This window comes from Pan troglodytes, chromosome 3 (genome assembly GCF_028858775.2).
Source record: "Pan troglodytes isolate AG18354 chromosome 3, NHGRI_mPanTro3-v2.0_pri, whole genome shotgun sequence".
In the NCBI taxonomy this organism is placed as follows: domain Eukaryota; kingdom Metazoa; phylum Chordata; class Mammalia; order Primates; family Hominidae; genus Pan; species Pan troglodytes.
Genome location: NC_072401.2, coordinates 16,499,709 through 16,526,250, shown reverse-complemented (window position 1 = coordinate 16,526,250; position 26,542 = coordinate 16,499,709). Strand labels below are relative to the sequence as shown.

General features: G+C 41.2%; 1 protein-coding gene and 1 non-coding gene across 24 annotated transcripts in view; both read left to right on the top strand.

Annotated features, from left to right (window-relative positions):
- The window catches only part of PROM1 (prominin 1), a 115,023-nt gene that overhangs the window by 53,451 nt on the left and 35,030 nt on the right, over positions 1-26,542 (top strand). For 21 of the 23 annotated variants that reach the window (XM_003310250.7, XM_009447398.5, XM_063809407.1 and 18 more), the window contains 8 exons: positions 6,451-6,571; positions 7,393-7,456; positions 8,356-8,445; positions 14,081-14,298; positions 16,382-16,456; positions 19,273-19,336; positions 23,496-23,655; positions 25,913-26,065. In XM_003310250.7, coding sequence (XP_003310298.2) covers positions 6,451-6,571; positions 7,393-7,456; positions 8,356-8,445; positions 14,081-14,298; positions 16,382-16,456; positions 19,273-19,336; positions 23,496-23,655; positions 25,913-26,065 — 945 coding nt within the window. The remainder of the gene's footprint in view (positions 1-6,450; positions 6,572-7,392; positions 7,457-8,355; positions 8,446-14,080; positions 14,299-16,381; positions 16,457-19,272; positions 19,337-23,495; positions 23,656-25,912; positions 26,066-26,542) is intronic. The other 2 variants (XM_054682793.2, XM_063809410.1) reach the window with 1 other exon arrangement.
- On the top strand, positions 23,817-23,928 carry LOC112209069 (U6 spliceosomal RNA). The gene has a single exon (XR_002943749.1). It is a non-coding gene; the product is annotated as a U6 spliceosomal RNA (small nuclear RNA).

The following is a 26,542-nucleotide window of genomic DNA, read 5'->3' as shown; positions in this document are numbered from 1 at the left end:
TGTTAGATGACTTCATGCATTGTTGGTTAGCCTGAGAGTTACTTGTTTTGTCTCCATGACATTGGGGTGTGGGCATCTCTGCCTGTCAATCTCTCTCTCCCTCTCTCTCTTTCTTTTCTTCCCTTTTCTCTTTTCTGTCTCTCCTTGCCTCTGTGTATTTTTCTGTCACTGTCTGTCTCTTTCTCTGTGTCTCCAAAAATCATTTGATCCTTACTGTTTTTTTCACATTTGATTTTGAGAGGCAGTTTGGGATCAGGTCAGTAGTGGTCATTCCAGATGTCCCTGTCTCTCTCTGCTTTGTATTTGATATACTCTAAGGAATGCACAGACTCCTAGTTATAGGGGTAGTTACCTCCTTTTCAGCTACCAGAAGAATCTCAGTTACAGCCCTGAAACCTGTCAAACCCACCGGGGATCCCTGGTGTGTTTCCTGTAAGCCTGAAACTTACACGCCGCATTTGTCTGGACACTTGCACAGCCATGTTTACCCGCTCCATACACCCTGGACCTCAAAGATGAGACTTGGATGTGAAAGCATCATCTGAAAATATTGCCCTTAGGGCTTCTAGTTAGAACGATTACTTATTTAACAAGTTAATAATTTTCACTTGATGTCAATACATATAGTATAATTTCAGGAAAATTCATTATTGAATGTAGTTATTTATTTACCTGAATAAGTGTTTACCTGTGTAATAATCGGTTTCCAATATATTGGGTTTCTTTCTTTTTTTGAGACAGAATCTCGCTGTGTCACCCAGGCTGGAGTGCAGTGGCGCTATCACGGCTCACTCCAACCTCCGCCTCCCGGGTTCAAGTCATTCTTGTGCCTCAGCCTTCCTAGTAGCTGGGATTACAAGCATGTGCCACCAGGCCCGGCAAATTTTTGTATTTTTAGTAGAGACGGGGTTTCACCATGTTGGCCAGGCTGGTCTCAAACTCCTGGCCTCAAATGATCTGCCCTCCTCGACCTCCCAAAGTGCTAGGATTACAGGCATGAGCCACCGTGCCTAGCCACTACAATGGGTTTCTTTTTCAAAATTGAACTTTTATTTACATTACATATAGTTATGTGTTATGCATGTTATAGTTCACTCTCAGCTGATTATTTACATTATGTTGAAAATGCCAAAATATATCAACAATAAAGCTACAAAGTAAAAAATAAACTTGGCTTCCATTTATATATAAAATGAAAGCTACCGTTTTGTTAATTCTTGAGAACTCAGACCTATCAAATCAATATGTTTTTTTCTAAGTATATTTTAATTTAGAAAATTCTTTTTTAAAATGCATGCTGTGATTCTATACCCTCCTACACATTCAGTTAAAACAATTTTTTCCCACCCAAGTAAAACATTAATGTGAAAATTGTAATTTTAGATTTCAATATAATTAAACCAAAATTGATCAACTGAGATTGTGACAAAACTAAAACTAATTTGATTTCATATAGCACATTGAATTTATATATAAATTATAAGTAGGCTTAAATAAGAGTAGTATGTGAATTTTTTTTTTCTCACTTTAAATTCTGATGAGAATTTAAGCTTCTTTGCCTTGAACTTTTTGATTTACGGTAGCTATTTTAATGGCTTCCTTTTGAAACCCCCACTGGTTTGCAAATACCTTAAACATCATGAGTTGCATAATACCTACATATTGTTTGCAAGTAATCCAAGCTAGGCAGGAGGATTAAAGACCTGGGGAAAGTTAAGATTTCTCTATTATGAGTAGCTAGACAGGAGAAGAAAGAATGTCAACAAAATCAGAAGATTAGATAAAAATAAGAAGGAAAAGAATGTCAACAAAATTGGAAGGCAGAAAGGGAAAGAAAGGAAGTGGAGGGAAAGATAGGAGAGTGGACTCTCTCTTGTTTAATGCAGGGCCTCTAGCTGACATTGACTTCAGCGGAGATGGGACACTGTTGAGAAATAATCTTTGCATATGATTTTAAAAAAATTCTTTCAGAAACCCAGAGCAGTCCACCTGCCTTTTACTGGACTCAATTTCATTTTGTGGCTCAAAATGTTACAATTAAACGCAGTTGGTTTTCAAGTTAGTTTTGAGCATCCTTTTTTATTTTAAAAAATGTAAATCTTTTCTTTAGGGGGTGAAGGGAAGACATAGGTGTTAAGGAGAAAGATGCCCTAGCAGATGTGCAATCTACGTGGGCATGTTCTTTCTCTGAGGGTTCCCAGAGGCAGCTGTGGAATGTGAGAATTCCGTAGACACTGACTTATGTTTATGCAGTCTGTTTGACCATCAGCACAAGATCAAATTTCCACCTCTCACTGTAGACTGTTAAGCAGATGTGTCTTACTCCAGAAAAAGCCAAGTTTCTTCTCCTTTCTTTCTCTTTGCTTGTCACCGCTGCATTTCTCATAAAGGTTATGGAAGGAAAAAAAAAAAACCATGACTTGACTTCCTTTGTATGTTTCTAAGTTTCTGAGTATGATAAGCCAGTCTTGCTAATAATTCCCATGGTGAATTGAATTCCAGTCATTTTCAGGAAGCTGGCTATTTTCAAAGTTCATTTTATACTAGGACGTGATTGCCAATTCCTGAATGGGAGGCTACAAGGTTGTGGAATATGTAGCAGTCCTGAAAATCATGAAACTTTCTTCATGTGAATGAGGTCTGGTTACTTAACAGTTTAAATGTAATTTTTCTGTTTTTTAATAAGAGATCTGTTATAGACTGAAAGCATTTGTTTGGCTTTCTTTGGCTAATTTTATTAAATCAGTAGAAATTGATAAGAGCAATACAGTTACAAGTTTTAAAGAAAAGGTTTAAAAGTAAGGTTTAGCCTTACTCTGTAAAAAGCTTATTTACTTGTAAGTGTATATGTGAGAAAATTGGTTTTTCCAGAATAAAATATGGAAGATGTAAGGCCATAAAAATAAAAATTCCTATCTTCTGCTAAAAATTCCAAGAGATTTTGTTGTACTACTTAAAAGCATATGTTTTAGATTGTTTAAAGGCATTTATGTCAAATGCCAGAGAACTGATATTCACTGAAATATGATTTCCTTTTTGTGTTAGGCAAATGTCTCTTAGTATCCTTATATTCTAATAATTGACTGGAGGTTGTTCAAATAAAAATATTTATTCACATACTTTTTTTTTTTGCTCAAAAAATACACTGAACAACAGGGAGTGTCTAAATCAATACCTCAAAGCATAATTTCTTTGTTCTTTATTTGTGTTTGAATAGGTTTAAATTTGAGATTGCACATGGAGACCATCTGTTGGTCTGCATAGTATGTAATTTTTTTTTGTTAGTTGCTAATATTTAAAAATTGGGAGATTTCACATAAGAATCCAGATTCCCAGATTTTTGTGGATAATGGGAAGATACAGTAATATTTATCTGCCATCATGGTGGTGCTTTTGAGACCTGCAGATTTAGCTGCTCCTCCAGCCCATTTTTGATCTCCCAGCTCCCATGACCCCATGCTACCCAATTTTTCCTTAATGCTTTCTGCCTGCTTACACAGGCATTAGAATTTAAATACAAAATTTACTTTGTGCATTAGTTTGAAAATCAGCTTTGAAAATCACTAACTTCTACTCTATAATTATACTTAGTAGAGATTTTTTTTCTTTTTCTCTTTAATAATGGCGTCTTGCTATATTGCCCATGCTGGACTTGGAACTCCTGGGCTCAAGTGATTATCCCATCTCGGTGTCCCAAGTAGCTAGGATTACAGGCATGTGCCACCACACCCAGCTTAGTACAGTTTTTTAAAAAAATTATCAATGCTTTAATTTTAATTAGATCTATTATCGATTAGTAGAAATGTAGGTCTAAAATATGTAGCATTGAAATCGAGTGTTGTAGTGAAATGTATTGCAATTCATTTCACTGACTGATGATCTTGTGAGTAAGGACATTTATTCAATAAAGGCACAAAGACAGTTTCTGACTCACACTTAGACATACGGCCAGTCTTCTAAATAGCCCAAATGAAACCAAAGCTTGACCCCTAAACTCACCTTCATGGAGCACCCGGTGTAGACAAGACTGTATTATACAAAGTTAACAAAGAAGTAGTTTCCACCTCTTTTTAGGAAAATTAAACATAGATAAGAATAAAGACAAATTAGAGTGTGAAGTGAGACCTATCCCATCAGAATTAAAGGGAGAGCCTCTGGGAGTTCAAGGCATGGAGGTTCTTCTCCCTCTTGGGGATGGGTGGAGGGGTCAGTGAGGGTCAAGTGAAAGTGGACTTGGACTGGTGCTTTTCTCCCAAGTTCCCTTTACTTCTTATATCTGGAATCTGACGAGTGAATAAAATAATCTGGACATGCTGGGAGGAGAGAGCAAGAGTCCCCATTGTGAACATCAGGTATGTTCAGGTGGTGAGCCTGACTTGTCATGGTCTAGAATGTTTTGAATTTGGCATGGCAGCAAGCTCCAGGTGCATTGCTGACTCAACTTGTGTGTGTGTGTGTGTGTGTGTGTGTTCGTGTGTGTTTCTTCTTCACAAAACTCCAAAATCATTATTTTGAGTCATTCGACCTCTTTGGCATGAGTGCCTGATTTCATAACTCTTATTGCTATAGTGCATTGACTCCCAAAATACCAGTGCAAATTTAGGACAAATTATAAGGCTGTCATTCCAAATGGGACAGAATATTGTTAATATTTATTTTATAAGATTACCATCAGAATTAACCCAAACTTAAAAATCTTAGAGAACGTGTACATCCAGTACTACTCTCCTTTACAGCTTGAGAAGCGCTTATCTAATATAAGTTAGACTGGATCTAATTTATCTAATTACACCTAAAGATCTAAACTGATCTTTTCAGTTTGGAGGTACCAACTGGAGTCCACAGAAAGAAAGTGATTTTCTTTGGCTTGTACAGTACGGTGGTGGCAGGACAGGACCCAGAACCCAAATCTTATGCCCCTAGTCTAGTATTCAGTACACTGCAACTTGTTAACCATAGGAAATATACCTCAACGTTATATTATATAGACTTTTTTGGAGCATTTTGGGAAACCTAATGGACCTATGTTGTACTGCAATGGAAAAGTATGTTTTGAAACCAGTAATGAACCAATGCTCCTTGGAATGTATTTATACTATAAGTGGGGTGAATAACTGTCCCCATTTACCCAGGATGGAGAAATGGGACATGGGATTTTAGGTACAAAAAATGGGATGTTTAGTCATCCTACCCGTAATTATATGCACAGACAAAGCCTCAAGACATTGCTTTTGCTGAAGAGGCAATGTATTGATTTTCTGCCTCTGATATGTTTTTAAAGTTTGCCTATTATTTGCAAAACTTAGTTCTAAAACCATATCTACATCTTCCACTGGATGATTACAAACTAACAAGTTTGTTACTTGCTTCTGCAGGTAAAAATAGTTCGGCTATGTTTATGTAATTCCTTACTGCCATCTAGTGGCCAAATTCAACAGAACCTTGGCAATTAGCACCTTCTAATTGAACATTTTTTTGCCACAAAAACAGGCCAACTGGTCAAATTATTTTAAGTCAAAGGATTATTAGTAACTAGTCAACAGTAAGAGCCCTTAAAAATTATTACATTAGACATTTTAGATGGCTTGAAAAAAGACGTTTTGGTTTTTTCACATAGAGAAGGCTTTCCTGTAAGATGCCTTTCATATGGCGTTTTTTGAAGCTTTTTTTGAAGTATATTTCACATGGAGGAAAGTGTCCTTTTCACAAGTACATATGCGTAAGTGTCCATGAAGTGAATCCACCCATGAACAGAGTACTCTGCCATTCCACCCCTGCTCTGGGCATAACCACTGACTTCCAGCACCACTGTTTCACTGGTTTTTGCACTTTCTGTAGATGAAATAACACATAGGTGCTCTGTTGTATGTGGCTTCTCACATAGCATTTTAATGCTAAAGTAACTCATGTTACTTTCCAACCTGGACAATACAGGCACTAACAGACAATTAGAGAAACCAAAAGCCTTAGAAGCCCAAGTACTCTTATCATTTTGATGTTTTTTTCTATAGCCTTCTTTGGGGGGTCAGGGAGCAGAAGTGTGTGTGTGTGTGTGTTCACACACATGCATATGTTCACACAGGAGGGTGTGTACACACATTCACATGAGGACAGGAATGGGAATGGATCATGCATGCTGCCTTATAACCTTTTTGCACCTATTTCCTCCACAATTTGTTGTGAACATTGTTCCATTGACGAGAGTCATTTTGAACAGAGTGGAAATTTGCCTCCTCTGAGAGGACTGAGTCCTGTTTTGTAGCCCCTACGTGGGTGGTGGTTTGACTGTGGGATGGCAGTGGGAAGGATGTGGGAGGAGAGAGCAGCGGGAGAGGAAAGGCCAGTCCTTCTGCGGGCTCCTCCCTGACTCCTGCTCTGCTGCCTGGACCTGGACAAAGAACCATGGACCACACAGTAAATGCTCTTTCTTCTCTCTGCCTTTTCCTGCAGCATTGGCATCTTCTATGGTTTTGTGGCAAATCACCAGGTAAGAACCCGGATCAAAAGGAGTCGGAAACTGGCAGATAGCAATTTCAAGGACTTGCGAACTCTCTTGAATGAAACTCCAGAGGTAAAAACCATCATCTCTATGTACCGCGATGCTTTATATTTTTGGTTTTTTGGAGTTCCTGTGTATATTTGGAATCTCATTCAAACCTTCTAGAAACACAGTGAATCAGTGTAGACTGGTGTTATCTGTTAATGTCCTGGATGAATAAATAAAGCCCTGGAAAGTGATTTTCAAGAGTACAAAAGCCAAATTTCAGAATTGGTGTTTTTATTTTATTAAGATATAACTTAACATTACAGTACGTATTATAGAAGGACTTAACACTTTTAAGGTTCTTATGATTTTTTTAAAAAATAAAAGTTTTTGGGCCTTATTGTCCTTTCTTTTTGGCAGTATAGTTAACTTTCCATCACTTGCACAAAGTTACTCTTGTAATGAAACCATCCAGCTTTATAAACATCCATTTGCTAATGTCTGCATAGGTATATCGAATTCCTTGGGAAGGGCACACAAGCATAGTCTCTATCACACACACACACACACACACGTACACATACTCACGGACACACAAATTGTCTTTAGAGAAGGGCAATGGGATGGTTGAAGGGTGGGGATGGGAGAGGAAGTCCCCTTTCTTTATTCCAGAAGTATGTTGATGAATTACCTATTCAGAACATCGTTTTAAAAAGGGTCTGGGCAGGAAGCAGCCTAAATGTGTGATGCTCATGGGTTCCAACTTGTCAGAAAGCAGAAAGGTTTCTAGGAACTTTTACCTGAAAATGTCCTGATTCAGGAAAACTTTTGTATATTAAATCTCTTTTTGCCCTTTTATTGCCTTTGGACCTTAGAAGGGGAGGTTTCACAGAATGTTCTTTTTTCAGCAAATCAAATATATATTGGCCCAGTACAACACTACCAAGGACAAGGCGTTCACAGATCTGAACAGTGAGTAAAATTTAAAGTTGCTTCACATTTTTTTTCTTTGTTTTGACTCATCTCCCATAAAACATGGACTAAGAAATGATGTACGTGAAAGTTGGGGAAGACAGAAAGATGATTCCCTAGCCTTATTGCCAATGTGTCATTTGTTACTCAGCGATTAGAATCTAGCCCTCATCGAAGGCATCTGTTTCACAGGCAGCAGGACCTTTTGTTTTTTCATTTTACACTTACTGGAAAGCTTTAGCATTCTTGCAATCACAAGCTCTCATTCTCCATTTCCTTCGTGAGGGAAAGATTGTTTTCCTGCCAGGTGCCCTGCACAGACGCAGCCAGCTCCTCAGAGAAACCGGTGGCTTCAGAAATGGCTGGATGGAGAGGGCTCAACCCTGCACGCCACGGTTTAGCTTAGTGCTTCTCAACCGGGGGGTGATGTTTGGCACATTTGGTGACATCTGGAGACATTTTGGGTTGTCACAATGAGGTGAAGGTAGGGTGGGGACAGTGCTACCAACATGTAGCGTGTCAAAGCCAGGGATGCCTCTAAGCATCCCATAACGCTCACAACAGCCCCCCGCAGAGTGCAGTCCAGGTGCGAACTCCGGTCTAGCTGAAGAGATTAGATACACAGAGAGTTACACACAGGTCAAGATGATAACACCATGCTCCTGGTATAAGTAAATACCAGGTCTGTGAGTCTGTAGTGATTAATTTTTCACTGGGGAACAGTTGGTGCAGAGACCCTGAAGAGAAATCTCCATACACGAGTTTGACCCCTAGACAGGGTCCAGGATGCAAATGGGTTTTGCAGCAGGAGGGACTTGAGGCAGTGTGGAGAGAATGAGGGAGGGGTGGAGAGATGAGCAGAGGCCACCCTCACCATCTTTGTGCTTATTTGCATGTAGGTATCAATTCAGTGCTAGGAGGCGGAATTCTTGACCGACTGAGACCCAACATCATCCCTGTTCTTGATGAGATTAAGTCCATGGCAACAGGTAAGCAGCGGACAAAAATGACCAAAGAAAGTTCCATCCAGGAGTCCCTGGGCTTGGCAGGCTTGCTCACTCTTTTCTTGTTCCCTGAGAGCTGGCTTGGGGAGAGCCACCATCCGTGGCCATGCAGACAGTTCAGGTCAAGACACTGTGTTGCAATAGCTTGGTTGTGCTCTTTATTTTATTTTATTTTTTAATTTTTATTTTATTATTATTATACTTTAAGTTTTAGGGTACATGTGCACAATGTGCAGGTTAGTTACATATGTATACATGTGCCATGCTGTTGTGCTGCACCCATTAACTCATCAATTAGCATTAGGTATATCTCCTAAAGCTATCCCTCCCCCCTCCCCCTACCCCACAACAGTCCCCAGAGTGTGATGTTCCCCTTCCTGTGTCCATGTGTTCTCATTGTTCAATTCCCACCTATGAGTGAGAATATGCAGTGTTTGGTTTTTTGTTCTTGTGATAGTTTACTGAGAATGATGATTTCCAATTTCATCCATGTCCCTACAAAGGACATGAACTCATCATTTTTTATGGCTGCATAGTATTTCATGGTGTATATGTGCCACATTTTCTTAATCCAGTCTATCATTGTTGGACATTTGGGTTGGTTCCAAGTCTTTGCTATTGTGAATAGTGCCGCAATAAACATACGTGTGCATGTGTCTTTATAGCAGCATGATTTATAGTCCTTTGGGTATATACCCAGTAATGGGATGGCTAGGTCAAATGGTATTTCTAGTTCTAGATCCCTGAGGAATCACCACACTGACTTCCACAATGGTTGAACTAGTTTACAGTCCCACCAACAGTGTAAAAGTGTTCCTATTTCTCCACATCCTCTCCAGCACCTGTTGTTTCCTGACTTTTTAATGATTGCCATTCTAACTGGTGTGAGATGGTATCTCATTGTGGTTTTGATTTGCATTTCTCTGATGGCCAGTGATGGTGAGCATTTTTTCATGTGTTTTTTGGCTGCATAAATGTCTTCTTTTGAGAAGTGTCTAAGGTTGTGCTCTTTATTAAAGCTTGTGCCAAAGCTGTTGCCATTTCAGATGATAGGGGCAGAATTTGTTAGGGGTCCACCACCTGTTTTTTAAACACAGTTTTATTGGAACACAGCCATACGCATTTGTTTAGATATCATCTGTGGCCGTTTTCGTGCTATGATGGCAGAGTTGAGTCGTTGGAAGAGACATAGTGTAACCCACAAAGCCTAAAATATTTACCATCTATCTGGCCTTTTATAGAAAAATTTGTTGACCCTGATACAGAAGACGAGGAACCTATAGACATTTAGGTCAATCAGAGGGAAATTGATTCCTTTTTCCTTCCTGAAAGAGAAACTTAGAAGCAAGAAATATACATATATATCTTAAGCCTCCATGGTCAATGGTATAAGTGACAGATATACTGATTTTAATAAACTGCATGCTCCACTGTAATGAAAAAAGACCTCCTAGGCCCTTCTTAATGTTGAGAAAAATGTCCTTGCTAGGTACTTGATAGAGAGGACAATTACATCTATGTAAAACACTCATTTTGCCAATATGAATTTTACTTTCATGAGCTAGCATCCCTGAGAACATAGTCCATAAAGAAGAGAATTGCGTGGAAATTGGAAAATTATTCCCGTTCCTTTTGGCATGCCTTATAGTTCAACAACTGAGACAAATGTGCAGAAACGGGAGGACGTGCAGAACAGGCCAGGAGTTGTTAAGATGAGTCCTAACTAATTGAAAGGCCTTTCCTTCCCTTTCTCCTTGACCCTGCAAAGGGTCCAGCCAACAACAACATTGTCAACATCGACAATAACATCACGAACAACATCCTCTGTTGTTGATGGCTTAGATTTCTCTAGACATCTGTTCTCTTCATTACCAACCATTTTCTTTCCAGGCAAGGAAACGGAGGCCCAGAGAAGGGATATGACCTCAGAGACCATTGCCTCCTGCCTTCCTGTCCTGGTTTTTTCCACGTGGCTTCTCCATTCCTTCTTTCTTTCCTTCCACCCTCCCTCCCTCCCTTTCTTTCTTTCCCTCCTTCCCTTCTTCCCTCCTTCCCTCCTTCCTTCCTTCCTTTCTCCTTCCCTCTCTCCCCTACTCCTTTCTTCCTTGCACACCTGGCCCCTGTCCATCATTCCAGTCTCATTTCCTGTCTGGGACACTCATCTCTGATGTCACTTCCTCTTCTTGTAAGAACATCAGTTCTGTTGGATTAGGGACCCACCCTTATGACCTTATTTAACGTTAGTTACCTCCCTAAACTTCACATCAGTGGTTAGGGCTTCAACATACGAATCTGGGGGAGACATACTTCAGTCCATAGCAATTGGGTAGCTGGGGGAAGTGGTGGAGTTGGGATTCAGACCCCGTTCTAACAAGAGCCGGTGTTACCTGGACCACCCTAGATGGGACTTAGTACCTTGAAGAGTGTTAAGATGGAGGGTGTTGTGGTGACATCCACAAGGAGGCAACACGTGCACCTCTGGAGGGAGAATTGGAAATCTGGGATTCCAGTGCTCACATGGCCCCAGATGATGCCAGGCAACACTGCAGCCTGGATCCCTCGTGCGTCAGTGCGTTTGCAATATTGAACAAGATCTTTTTGTTTTCCAAAAGCTTCAAAGTATTTTATGTCTATAACATATTAACTGGGTTGTAACTCTGGGAGTCATTCCAGGCCCACCAAGCTCACATATATTATGTGACTGCAATGTTGAAGAGATCACATATATTATGTTCGCAATATTGAAGAGATCCAAGGTCTCTTCCAGCCCCAAATTAAGTAACAGTGAAGGCTGGGCAAAAGTATATGAATGATGGACTGTGGTTGATGCATACCTTTACTTTTTGCCCAATGTTCTTGCAATTTTTAGTAACTGAATTATAGTACTTTTTAGGTAAAAGATAATTCAAAGATTCTCTTTTTCTCTTCAGTGCCTCCTGTGTTATTATTAAAGTTCTTTTTTTTGTTTTATTAATTCAGCCAGAATAAGTTAAAATTTAGCCTCTGGTGCTGCCAGAACTTCTTAAAACATGCTTAATAAACTACTCCAGCAATTTTTTTTTTTTTTTTTTTTTGCTAAAAATGATTTGCAGCCCTATGTGTTTAGTGGGTTTTGGAGAGAGAAGAAGCATGCAATTGTTTTGGTGTGCAAACCATATTTGGACTGCAGATCAGGACCTATAAAGGAAATATACTATGGGCTGGCAAAATGGTAATTAACTAAAATTGAGAACCTTAGATATCTTTTCCAGTTATTTCAGATACATAACATATATGATCCTGGTGGGCCTGGACTGACTCCCAGAATTACAACCCAGTTAATAGTTTATAGACATAAAATACTTTGAAGCTTTTGGAAAACATGTATTTATTACTTCTGAGTCCTCCCTGTGACATGACAGAATATTATCCATAGGCTAGAATGGCTATGAACAGTGCTTAATACACATTTCCTGGGCCATGCATTTATTTTATCACCTGTCATTCTCTGTTGTTGTTGTTGGTGGTGGTGGTGGTGGTGGTGGTCGTGGTGGTGGTGGTGGTGGTGGTTCTTGCCTTAAGATAACTTATCTTGAAGTCAAAGTGAAAAGGGCTGTGAGGAGTAAACCACAGAACATTAAAACATGAAGTGTGTTTTAGCCTGCTCTTTTGTGTTCTTCTGTGTATTTCTGGTGTACTTCTGGGTTGCAGCTGAGTTCTTTTTTGTTTTGCTGTGGTTAATATTTGTTGAGCTTCTGCTATGAGCCAGATACCAGACTTCATGCTTCACCGACAATACTGGATGATAGGTGGGAGAGATGAAAAACTGATACCCAGGGTGCTCTTCGATAGTCCTGAATATTATTACAACCTTAAACATTGTTAAGCTATGATTAGACTGAAATTCAAGAGAAAATACTGTTTGAAGCAGAGTTTAAGGTTTTCTATTCAGGTAAAGTGATACAAATTTGAGACCAAGGAGGATACAGTTCAATTCTGGAAGCCTCCCCAGGTCTCTGGGTACATCCTCAAAGCTAGGTTGCAGTATCTAACCAGACCTAGTGAGCATGGGGGAGACCATCTCCTAAGAGCTCAGCCCCACAAGCTATTAGGGCACAACCTGGAATCAGACTCTTGTAGTAACCAGGAGGTGACCCAACACACTCCCTAATTTATAGATGAGACCGAGGTCCTGAGAAGTGAGAGTTTGCCAGATGTGCTGTAGCAGGGTAGAAGCAGAACTGGGATGCAACCTCGGGCTACTTTTGGCTAGACTCAACACGGAAACATTTTTAAAATGTGTGTGTGTGTGTGTGTGTGTAGTTTTAACACTCAAGTATTTTCTGTTATGTGGCTGCCAGGAAAGGGTGGGGAAGCCAGTTTTTAAGGGCATTCATTCTTTTCCTTGAAACACCCAATTGCAGCTTGATCCTCCACCATCTGTTCTGTGAACCACAGAGCAAAGACCTGACCAAGAAGATTTATTTGCTTAGAAGAAAAGCAATGCCCTCTAATTTAAATTTCACATCTTTTACTGCTGTGGCTTTAAGCCACTGTAGAAAAAAGTTGTAATTCCCTACCTCCCTAGTCATGTATAGGTAGCTCCACCATCCAGATAGATCAGGATAGCAAACAATTCTTCTGGGTTTCCTAGTACTAGATGCCCTTCCACATACACGATGGGGGTTACATCCCAATAAGCCCATGGTGAACTGAAAACATTGTAAGTGGAAAATGCTTTTAATACACTGTAGAATATGCGTTGTTTGCCCTCTTGATTGCATGGCTGACTGAGAGCTGTGGCTCGCTGCCACTGCAAGAGAGTACCCTACCACATATCACTAGCCTGGGAAAGTTCAAAATTCAAAATTCGAAGTACGATTTTAACTGAATGCATATAGCTTTCCACTAACATAAAGTTGAGAAATCATAAATTGAACTACTGTTAGTTGGGTACTCTCTGTATGAGAATGTGTCCTAGGGGGTAGGGCTTCCAAAATTAAACGGATCACTGCCTTTGAGGCATTTTCATCTGACTGATCTAACCTCCATGTTGCATGATGAATGTGGTGGTGTTTCAGTACTTGAAGATGAGGAAATTGGCTCAGAGTGGTTCAGGAGCCTATTTTTAGTCACACAGCAAATAGCAAAGCTGAGATCCATGCCTAGACCTGCCTGAATCTAAAACCGTGCTCTTAACTACTGTGCTAGTTTTGATTCCAACTCTTAGAATAAATAGAGCTAAAATATATCTGGGCGTAATCCATTTTGATGTGCGTTTACACTGCTGGGATTGACTTGTTTGGACTGAGCTCCTCGAGGCTGGGTGGTGACAACTTTGCTGGCCACTGCTGGCCAGTTAATGCTGCATTGAGGTGTCCCCATTGTGCTCCTGGGTTGGTGCTTGCCCCCTGCTTCTTGTTGGAAAGAGACCCCAAGTGGAAGAGTGGAGCTAGTTGCAGCAGCTGTTACAGCAGCCTAGCGATGCTCCTGTATTCCCCTCTCAGACTGCCCCTTGCAGTGTGTCCCTCTCACTGCCATCTAAAGTCATTTACCAGTCCATCCCAAGTCCCTTTAGACACATTTTCTAGATGAGGAAGGACTTGGCATGTGTGTTCTGAAGCGGGCTGTGTTTCCATAGCGATCAAGGAGACCAAAGAGGCGTTGGAGAACATGAACAGCACCTTGAAGAGCTTGCACCAACAAAGTACTCAGCTTAGCAGCAGTCTGACCAGCGTGAAAACTAGCCTGCGGTCATCTCTCAATGACCCTCTGTGCTTGGTGCGTCCATCAAGTGAAATCTGCAACAGCATCAGATTGTCTCTAAGCCAGCTGAATAGCAACCCTGAACTGAGGCAGGTGAGCAGGCATGAGCTTGCCATGGTCAAGGGCTGCATGCTGGGGATTGCTGGGCAGGGCTAAGCGTGGGTGACCTATCCAGTGCATGGTGGCCTGACTTGGAGAACAGTTAGCCCCTGGCCTCTGTCAGCCTTCTTGAGTCATTTGATCACCATATTGGAATGACCACAGCAGGAGCAAAGGAGTAAAAGGGAACCGCTTCATGAGAGTTCTCTGCCATTGAATGAAACATACCAGAATTAATTCAACTTTACAAAGAAAAAAGGAAACAGAATATATTCATGTAGACCTTTAAGAATTAAAAAAATTTTAAATATGTGCCTAGTCTATTAGCCATGTATGCTGAAATAGAAGAAAATTCCATTTTCCCAAAGAAAATATTTTTTAAAAAGAATTTGGAACAACTTGGATTACATGAAGTTCTGAGATATAGGTAAAATGACCATGTCTATTAATGATGTCTAACTTATTTAGTTAGATACACACCTCACTTTTTTTTTTTGAGATGGAGTCTCACTCTGTTGCCCAGGCTGGAGTGCAGTGGCACGATCTCAGCTGACTGCAACCTCCAACCTCTCGTGTTCAAGTGATTCTCTTGCCTCAGCCTCCTGAGTAGCTGAGATTACAGGCACCCGCCACCATGCCTGGTTAATTTTCGTATTTTTAGTAGAGACAGGGTTACACCATGTTGGCCAGGCTGGTCTCAAACTCCTGACCTCAAGTGATGTGTCTGCCTCAGCCTCCCAAAGTTCTGGGATTACAGGCATGAGCCACCACGCCCGGACACCTTACATTTTATATAAAATAACATTTTAGTATAGATACATTTTTCTCACTTTTACATTTCATTCCATTGTTTTTCAGACATTTCACCTGCGACATCTGTGTCTGGATATCACTATAATCATTTTTGATTGAACAGTTTTTTAGAGCTTAGTTGCAACTGAGTTGTTTGAGATAGATCCTTTTGGGGTGCACTTTTTATTTTTAATATGTATCAAACATGTGGAAAACTTGCAAGATGAATGCATGGATCCCTGTTCACACCCTTTGGCCACATTCTTCAAGGGTCACGATTTTGCACCATTTGCTTTATCATATTTTATCAGTTTATCTGTCTGTTCATATCATTTAATATATACATGCATAAAATAATATGCATTTTGTTCTTTTCTCAAAAGGTAAGTTGGGGATAAGTTGTAGACATCATCATGCCTTTTTACCCCTAAATATTTTATTGTCCTTCCTAACTTTACATAATCATTATATAATGATCAAAATTAGGATAACATTGACCCGACACTACCATTTAATCCACAGTGTCCATTCAAATGTTTATCTTTCCAGAAATGCCTTTTATAACTATCTTCTCTTTTTCCAGTCCCGGGTCCAGGCCAGGATCACACATTGTCATTTATTGTCATGTCTCTTTCATTCCTGTTAATCTGGAACAGTTTCTAAGTATGTCTTTTCTTTTGTGACACAGACATTTTTGAACAGGCCATTTACTTTGTAGAATGGTCTTCAGTTTAGGATTGTTTGATGTTTTCTTGGGATTAAAGTTACTCATATTTGCCAGGGAAATATCACAGTAGTGATATTATGTTCTTGGACATCATGTGAGAGGCATATGATGTTCGTCCCAGTATTGGTAGGAGCTAGAGCACTTCAAATCCATATATAATACTGTAAGTGGAAAAACGATTCCAGATTACTCACTAATATAACCACTGACTACATTGCTTTTAAAAGTGACTTTAAAAAGGTTGTTTACAATTTTATTGAACCATCTTTAGTATTTGAAATTGTGAAGTCATATATATTACATTTGTGTTACATTTCTTTGCCTCTTTTTTTTTAGCTGATTACAGCAAGAGACCTCCAGACATCAAAAAATTAGTGCTTGTCAAGGAGGGTCTGAGCTGTGTTTTTCCCAAATAAAACCCTATTGTTCAAAAGAAACTGCTATTGTGCCCTGTAGTATAGATGCTTTGGGCCTTGGATATACAATGACTTCTTTCTTCATGAGGAATTGTTTTGAAGGTAACAACCTTGTCTTATATTTTGTTTTATAAATTTTCAGCTTCCACCCGTGGATGCAGAACTTGACAACGTTAATAACGTTCTTAGGACAGATTTGGATGGCCTGGTCCAACAGGTATGCTTTTGGAAAAAATACAATCACTGATTTTATATCATTTTAAAGGGTGGACTAGTACATAAGAAAATAGGAAATAGCAAAAAAGCAGTGAAATTCTAGAGAAAGGTTGCCAAGAAGGGTGATAGCTATTACCTTCCAGGCATCCTTCCAGTTCCCAGAATTTTTGTTAAGCATCTATGATGTATGAAGTGGCATGCTAAGACCATGAGAGATCAAGAAGAACATGACCTCTGCTTTCCTAGGCCTCAGAATTTAGTGGATGTAATGCTGAACCCCACACTGATTCTGATACAAAATGCTGTCCCCCTCTGCCAGTGAGTCAGCTATACTGGTTTTCTTTTTGCTCTTACCCACCTTCACGCATTTGCACATGCTCTTCCCTCTGCTTGGCACTCTCTTCTTTTCCCCCCTCCAAGTAGCTAGCTACTTAGTTGTTTTTTTGTTTTGTTTTGTTTTGTTTTTTGAGGTGGAATCCCCCTCTGTCACCCAGGATGGAGTACAGTGGTGCGATCTCGGCTCACCGCAACCTCTGCCTCCCGGGTTCAAGCGATTCTCCTGCCTCAGCCTGTTGAGTAGCTGGGATCACAGCTGTGCGCCACCATGCCTGGCTGAGTTTTGTATTTTTAGTGGAGATGAGGTTTCACCATGTTGGCCAGGCTGGCCTCAAACTCCTGACCTCAAGTGATCTGCACCCCCTTGGCCTTCCAAAGTGCTGGGATTACAGGCATGAGCCACCATACCCGGCCGCTACTTAGTTTTTTAAGCTTCATGTATCACCTTCTTCTTCTTTTTTTTTTTTTTTTTTTGAGATGGAGTCTTGCGCTGTTGCCCAGGCTGGAGTGCAGTGGCATGATCTTAGGTCACTGCAACCTCTGCCTCCCAGGTTCAAGCGATTCTCATGCCTCAGCCTCCCGAGTAGCTGGGATAACAGGCACGCGCCACCACACCCTGCTAATTTTTTTATTTTTAGTAGAGATGGGGTTTTGCCATGTTAGCCAGGCTGGTCTCGAATTCCTGACCTCAGGTGATCCACCCGCCTCGGCCTCCCAAAGTGCTGGGATTACAGGCATGAGCCATCGCGCCCAGTCCATATATCACCTTCTTAACAGGCCTTTCCTGGGCTTCTTGACTGGGTCAAACCCTTTTTAATACATTCTTGCAGCATTGCAAATATTCTCTGTTAATTTCCTCATAACTGTAATTATTTCTTTAATATCTCCCTTCCCACCACTGGACTGTAAACCCCCAAAAACGCAGGGACAGCATTGGTCTGGAATGCCCTGATTTCCCCAGTAGCTTACCAAATCTTGCTGTTTATTCAACTAATAGATACTGAGTATGCAATAAATATTTCTTTTTAGATTATGGTTCAGTAGAGTGCCTGGGCCTATGGGAAAATGAGAGAATAGTTTTATTCTTAACTCTGTCTTTTAGGATGGATGTAAAAAGTCTCAAATCTCTATTAACCCATTTATGCCTAGTGTTCCATTATTGGAACGCTAAGCTTGTGGGAGTTATTTATATCCTACTGCCAAATGTCATCATCAGGTTCTGAGTTTTCACAAAAAATATTTGCAACCTTCAGCATAAATGGATTAAACACTTGTCTACATGTGTTTACCAGACACTTACTTACTGACAAAGTAAGTGGTCCCTTAAACAAGTTATTCAAAATTTCTTGGTCTTTGCACTCTGGTGTTACTTCATTTGTTAAAGAAGGCATTGAACCGGGAGATCTGTAAGACACCTTCCAGCTGTGAAACCCCCCATGACATCTGCAAGTCCAGACACAGATGAATGTCAAGGAGTCAGGCATATAGAAAACCAACACAAGCACTGGTGTGCTGAGTAGCTTAGTCTCCTTGGAGGAAACGGAAGTCATGGATGTTCATTTTGTGACATCTGATGTAGCTAGTCTAAGGTGGAAACTGGCTGGCACCATAAATCTTATGAAGGTTGAAAGTGCTGTACTTTTCCCTGGCAGACGGCTAAGTACACCAGCAGACAGTGAAGAAACACCCACTAAACCTCTTCCAGAGGAAAGGCTGCACGTTTAGTTGAATTATTTGGAAATAATGATATTTCCCTCTCATGGGGGGTTTAGCCCCAAAGCCCTATCGCTCGGCACGGTTGTTTTTTGTTTTTTGTTTTATCCTCACCACAGTTGTATCCTCTGTAAGCCATGCTTTAGGACATTTTTTTTTCGGTTAGACTATATTTCTAATTTTATTTTTAATTAGAAAGTAAGATTCTGTTTTTAGAAATTCACTTTCTGTGTCTGCCCATGGGATATTGTACCGATCAGTGTCTCTTAACCTCAGCACTGGTGACACTGTGCATGGCTGTTAGCGGCGGGGGCTCTCCTGTGCATGGTTGGGTATTTATTAGCATCCCTGGCCTCTCCCCACACAATCCCAGCAGCACCCCACAACTGTGATAACCAAAATGTCTCCAGACTTTGCCAAACATACCCTAGTTGAGAACAAAATTTCTCCCAGTTGAGAACCACTGGTATAGATGTATGTACCCATAATAGTACCTAGGCTCTGTGTAAATATGTTGATTTTAAAATTATGGGGACCCCCTATATGAAAAACTTCTAACACGACCTTTGATTGATGTAATTTAAAGACAATGCTCTCTAAAGGGGATTTTTTAGACTCTTGATGACCATATAATGATCATTTCACCCTTAAGATGAATGTTATATTTTTATTTTGCCTCTCTACTCGTACTGAGTTGCAAAATGAGTGACTAGTCAACTAGTCTTTGACTTAACTGTGTACATCCTTTTATTTTGAAATATTTTTCAGGGCTATCAATCCCTTAATGATATACCTGACAGAGTACAACGCCAAACCACGACTGTCGTAGCAGGTGAGATTCACAGTTTGAGGTGATTTTGTGATTGGAAGGTCAGTACAGAGAAATGTGTTGCCAAGTATTGCATTGTTCTTTTCCTCTTAAAAAAACAGTTTCTCATTAAAGCTGTCAAAACTAAACAAATATCAGAGCTTTACAATTGTGTCATTCGGAGATTTAAAAACAAGAACAAACCTGTTATTGAACACTGATAAACATCATCCAGCCCAGCCAGCAGCTGCCACATGGTTGACAGCCACAGTGTGATCCAGGTCCCCAGAGTGTACGCCTTCAGATCTTACAGCAGCCACAGTTTGGAAACTCATTCTGATTTTCACTGAAGAGAAAAACTGTAGATTATTATATTTTCTAAACAAACTTAAGATCAAAGTTGTTTTTTTTTTTTTTTTTTTGAGACGGAGTCTCGCTCTGTCGCCCAGGCTGGAGTGCAGTGGCACAATCTCGGCTCACTGCAAGCTTTGCCTCCTGGGTTCACGCCATTCTCCTGCCTCAGCCTCCTGAGTAGCTGGGACTACAGGTGCCCGCCACCACACCTGGCTAATTTTTTTGTATTTTTAATAGAGATGGGGTTTCACTGTGTTAGCCAGGATGGTCTCGATCTCCTGACCTTGTGATCCGCCCGCCTCGGCCTCCCAAAGTGCTGGGATTATAGGCGTGAGCCACTGTGCCTGGCCAAAATCAAACTTTGTAAAGGAATACTGTGTAAAAGAATTTATTTTGTCTATTAGGAAGATTTTAGTCTGTCCACTGATGCTGAGGCAGTAGTATTTTAGGCTCCTTAGGTTGCTTACAATTTTGGAGAGACAGAATCAGTGTAGAGAGGATTCTACCCAAATTACTGAATCATGCTGTATTTGGGTTATGGGATTTGGGGTGAACGTACAGAGGGAGAGAATGCAGTGGAAGCAGTTCTTTGTGCAAGGTTAGAGACAAACCTGGATTATTTGCTTGGAGAAGAAATCTCTGGGCTGGGCGCAGTGGCTCACGCCTGCAATCCCAGCACTTTGGGAGGCCAAGGCGGGTAGGTCACCTGAGGTCAGGAGTTCGAGATCAGCCTGGCCAACATGGTGAAACCCCATCTCTACTAAAAATACAAAAATTAGCCAGGCGTGGTTGTGCACCCCTGTAACCCCAGCTACTCGGGAGGCTGAGGCAGGAGAGTCACTTGAACCCAGGAGGAGGAGGTTGCAGTGAGCCGAGATCGCGCCACTGCACTCCAGCCTGGGCGACTCTCTCTCTCAAAAAAAACAAAAACAAACAAACAAAAAAGAACAGAAAAGAAAAGAAATCTCTGAAGCTATGTAAAGCTATCTTCTATTTCTTTTAAAAATAATTTTAGTGCTGCTTTTAACTGTTGAGTAAGTGGTTTTAAAATATTATGTTAGAGATACTTGATTATTTTTCCCTAATAGTGTTTTTGTGACCCATGAAGAGTTTGAGTAGAAAAGTGTTTTATCTTGCTACATAAAACTTTAGATGTTTTGTGGGTTTCCTTTTGCATAATATAAGATTCTACTTGAAAATATTAAGATATTAAGGACAGGGTTCAGACTTTGATGTGCTAACCTCTGAAGGCTGATGCATGCTGTACGTCTGACAGCCACCTGCTCACTAATCTCTGTGTTTAATTTTTTGGTTTCCCCTCTCTGGACCTCTCCTGCCCGTACATGCAGCCCTTCCTTGTAAGTCTGACACAGCAAATTGTGCTGCGTGCATTGAGTGCGGCCCATGGTGCATGGTGCCATTGCCTGAGCACAAGCCAGTGTCTTCCTAGAGCCGGGCCAGTGCCGCTCTGTCAGCCTGGATAGCTGGTGTTCAGTTTCATGTCCTTTGCTCTCTTGTTTAGGTTGTCTCATCCCAACCTGAACAAATTATTTAGTGCCAACTCTGTGCCAGGCTCTGCCAGGCACTGGGCTGTGAGATGCATAAGCCATGAGTCCTGCTTGTCCTTTAGCCAGCCATGTGTACACAAACTTGTTGTCACACTCTGGCACCATGACCAGGTTTGTGTCAGGGAAACAAGGTGAGGAGAGGCTAGTGGGAGGCTGCCTGGAAAAGGGGACATCGAGAGAGGTTTGAAGAGGGTATATGCCAAGAGAGGACACCAGCCACATAGAGAGTCATCAGAGCAGCAAAGTCGCGGAGCCATGTCGTGCGTGAGGGCAAGCCAGGCTGAGAAGCAGGCAGGGGCCCTAGGAGCTGCTCCTAGAACATGGGAAGGCTGCATTCCCCATCTCTCAAAATCTCAGAAGTAACCAAGAGACCCACTGAGTCATTTTTGGCCAAGGATCCTCAGGTGTTTTCACACACGAGCCATTTGGAGAAGGCAATGAGCCCCCAAGGAGTAACAGTCCTTTCTTAACGAGTCACACCCAAACACCTGACACTCTGTTGCTCGCTTCTGTGTCTTTGATTTCTAGATGTCATAGCTATGTGAAAAACAAACTTTAAAAAAGTTTCCAGGGCCGGGTGTGGTGGCTCACTGCTATAATCCCAGCACTTTGGGAGGCTGAGGCAGGAGGATATCTTGAGCCCAGGAGCAACATGGTGAGATTCCATCTTCCCATCTCTACAAAAAGTAAAATCATAAAAAATTAGCTGAACATGGTGGTACACACCTGTAGTCCCAGCTACTTGGGAGAGGCTGAGGTGGGAGGATCCTTGAGCCCAGGAGGCTGAGGCTGCAGTGAGCCATGATCGTGCCACTGCACTCCAGCCTGGGCAATACAGAGAGATCCTGTCTCAAAAAGAAAACAAAAAGTTTCATGCCATTTTTATGTGATTACGTTTTGGACCAGGCTACCATTCTATTCTCTACCTGAAGTTCACCGGGAGCCTCAGGATAATATTTTGAGAACTGCTAATCTTGTCTCTCTGCTGCTGCAAAGAGATTTACCTCTCTTGCAGGATCAGTGGACTTTTAACTGATTAGTGTGTTCTTAGTATGTCCGTGTCAAGAATCACTTGGATACAGCCACCTTCAGAACTCATGTGAGCATTGGTTCAGGTGAAATCCTGCACCCAAGGTGAGGTGATTTTAGGACCTGTTGTGCTGGACACTCTCCAGAAAACTGGTTTTCTTTGAACTTAACTCCTGTCTGAGAAATTACGACTGAGCAAAAGAAACTGGCCACTGAGACTACTATTGGTTTTTGCATAGAAAAGACACAGATGTACTTCCTAAGATGTCTCAATTTGTATCAGTCAGGTAAAATTTTAACAAAAATATCACCCAGAGTCACTTGTGTTTTTCTGTTTGTTTGTTTGTTTTTTAAATGGGCCTTGAGAATTACTCTGTTCCTGAAGACTTTTTTTTTTTTTTTTTTGAGAGCGAGTCTTGCTGTGTCATCCAGGCTGGAGTACAATGAATGGCGCAATCTTGGCTCACTGAAACCTCTGCCTCCCAGGTTCAAGTGATTCTTCTGCCTCAGCCTCCCGAGTTACAGGCATGCGCCACCACAGCTGGGTAATTTTTGTATTTTTAGTAGAGATGGGGTTTTGCCATGTTGGTCAGGCTGGTCTCGAACTTCTGACCTCAGGTGATCCTCCCACCTCAGACTCCCAAAGTGCTGGGATTACAGGTGTGAGCCACTGTGCCTGGCCCTGAATACCATTTCTTAGAGGGAGAAATTATTATTATTATTTATTTTCCCAAAAGCATGTAAGGGGGACTTTAGAGTCAGATACACCCGAATTTCAATCCCGTTACCAGAGCTTTCTTTAAAAGACCCATTGGCAATTAATTGAATCTCTGTGAGCCTCCGGGTCGCTGTTAGTAAAATGGGGAATGAGAATATCTACCTCAGTGAAATAAATGAGTTACTATTTATAAAAGTGCCTGGCACATAGTCTGCACACCATGCATTTTAATCACTTGATCTACTTTAAGTAAAGTAAGTGGAAGAAGGAAACTGGCTTGACTTCAGTACCATCTCATTAAAGTCAGTGCTCACAGCTTGCTGTTTTGTTAAGTAATTGCTTTTCGATGGTCTTGGCTATATTCATGCTTGTTGAAGAATCTTACCATATTTTAAACACATACATAACATGAGAAAAACTAAAGGTGGTTCAGGCTTTTCTGTTTGGTTCCAAAACAAAGTTTCTATTTCCTCCATGTTTGCAAATGCATAACAAAAGGTATCTTTGTTTTCAGGTATCAAAAGGGTCTTGAATTCCATTGGTTCAGATATCGACAATGTAACTCAGCGTCTTCCTATTCAGGATATACTCTCAGAATTCTCTGTTTATGTTAATAACACTGAAAGTTACATCCACAGAAATTTACCTACATTGGAAGAGTATGATTCATACTGGTGAGTGTCTCCTTGGAGCTGGTGAACTACGAGAGTGAACTTTGTAGAGAACGAGATAAAAATCTGACATTAGCACCAGGATAATCTTATGAGAGCAAATTGTACAAGGAGGCCATGACCTGATATATGTTAACCCCAGTTTATGTTCATTAGAATTTGAAGTGCTCGCTTAGACCAGGCAGCACATATACTAAAATTGGAACAATGCATAGAAGGTTCGCATGACTCCTGTGTACAGATGATATGCAAATTTGTAAAGCAGTCCACGTTTATTTTTAAGTTGAAGACTGGACCTTTGTGAGCCAAATACTTGATAATTTGCAACTTTGATGTCATTAGTGGTTTCTGGAATACTAGCTATAATTATCAAACCAGGCATGTAATAAGATTTTAAAGCTTAAAAGTAATTAAGAAGGACATCTGGGAAATATTCTTTTCTATTTTATAAACCAATATAAACATTGGTGTATAAAATAAATATGCAGAGGTTGGTTCTTACTGAAAGAGCATCCTTTTCTTAGCTGTGCCTTGAAACCAGTGAATTGCTCCCAGAGCTTAGGTGAGTGGCTGTGGCGGCCACTGGTTGTCCCATCAGAAAATGCGAGTGGTGGGGTTTGGCCCGGGGTGAGGGTGGTGGACATCCCAGTCAGAGCCCTGGGGAGGGAAGGACTTGGAGGCTCAAGAAATTTAGAGGATCATCTATTATGTAAGATGCACTTCTCTCTCTGAAGAGCTCAGCAACCCTTTATATCTCCCAAGCCCATGGGGAGTCCGGAGACTCATTCTCATGTGGATTATTTCTTATACAAGACCACAGGATACGTAATTAAAATTATAGCAGTTACTACCATTTATGGGACAGTTTCAGTGTGCCCACCAAGCACTTTCTGCACATTTCTTTTAATCCTCACAAAAATCCCCTGGCCTGTGGTCCATTTACAACCCTGTTTTCTAGACAAGGAGACGGACTCAGGGAAGTGAAGTGACTTCCTTAAGGCCAGCTAGCATACGGCAGAGGTAGGTTTTGAAGCTCCATCTGGCTCTGCTTTTTGTCATTGCCCCACAAACAACGAGCTCCAGGGAGCACCTGCCATGATTCCCTTGTGGGGCTAGGCCACCCCAGCAAGTCTCAGAACAAACAGAAGTCAGACCCTTTCTCAGTGAACTTATAATCTCATTAGAGATCAGAGCTTCACAAATGAGAAAGAATAGTACCATTACCTGTCTACCTGACTGCCATCCATCTCCCTTCCTTTTCCCCCTGCCCTGACACCATGAGCTTATCTTAAAAAGAAAATTAACTAAGCAGATGCTCCTTTAACTCTAAAAGTTTTCTGAGGCCAGCCTCCATGGCTTATTTAATTTTGTGCCCTCACTGTCTGGAACAAACCTCCCCAGAATGGCTGCCTGTGGCTATTACTATAATTACTGAGATTGCTCTTAATTGAATGAAAAGCTTCAGTGGTGACTTTTGTCAAGAGGCACCAAGCAGAAGTAAATTCTTTGTTTTTTAGTGTCTTGAATGTTGGGAAGCATTACTACCCTTGAATGCCTCTTGCTGCCGGGAAAGGTTGTTCTCCCTTCCGGGAATGCCAGTAAGGCCTAATTGAGGATCCATTATCCTAAAATGTCTCGCAGGACCATTATGAAATTGAGATTTGTATTCTGCAGGCATTTGATTTAGGATGCTCATAAAATTCTAAATACCCCATGCATCTGCCATGTAATCTGGTTCAGTAAAGAACACAGTGGCCCCAAATATTTCTGCAACCACAAAATATTTTAGAAAAAGGCCAGGGAAAAGAATCCAGTATTTCTTTATCTGTAGTCTAACCATGATCTAGCCATATGCCTTCATTATTATAATAGGCACTTAGAACATCAGAGGCCTTAAAAGAACATAAAAATCTTAAGGGTGTTTTCATCAGTAGCCTTGGAGAAGCTCAGTGTGCCGTGCTTATGAACCCTGTGTGACGCCCGTGGGAATCAAGGCAAAGGAAGGAAGCAATGATCCCATGACCACCAGGAACAATGCAAACCTAGAATCAAAATAAAAGTTTCTCCGCTGGTTGAATTGGAAGACAAAGGGTGTGAAGGGATCTTTTCACTCAACATTATTGTCCTCTGAGGAATTGATAGAAGACTCTGATTTTAGAAGCCAAGAATAACTCATCGGCTCCAGCCTTAGTCCAGCAGCTTTTGTGTTAGGGTGGCGTCACCTGTGTCATGTATACTAACACTGTGCTTGCCTCTCCAGGTGGCTGGGTGGCCTGGTCATCTGCTCTCTGCTGACCCTCATCGTGATTTTTTACTACCTGGGCTTACTGTGTGGCGTGTGTGGCTATGACAGGCATGCCACCCCAACCACCCGAGGCTGTGTCTCCAACACCGGAGGCGTCTTCCTCATGGTGTGAGTGTCTGCTCCTCTCTGTCATGTGGGAGTGGGAATGCAGGAGAGAGACTGGGTGCTGACTCTGGTGTTACATGAACCCGGTGCCCTCTGGGCCACATACGCGGGGTTCCAGCTCCCAGGTCGCGAGGAGGAGAGATCCTGGTGTGATGGGACCTTCCTTGATTTGGGTACTTCTGTCAAGCCTAAACGTTAAAAACAAACAAACAACACTAAATTACTTGCATTTTGATAGACCAGCTTACGCACACTATTTATATATGGCAGGCTCCTTTTAAAAGCAGCTAGACTTGCTTTCTTGATTTCTATTGTTCCTTCTTTTTGTCATTCATTCATTCATTTATTCACTCACCACAGGCTGAGCCAATCTCTTGTGGGACAGCAGTATTGGTCAGCAGTATTGCTAGCTTGAAACTCTAGAAACTTGATTTAGAACTAAGGCTGCCAAGGCAGAACTCTTAGGATTTAGACAAGTAG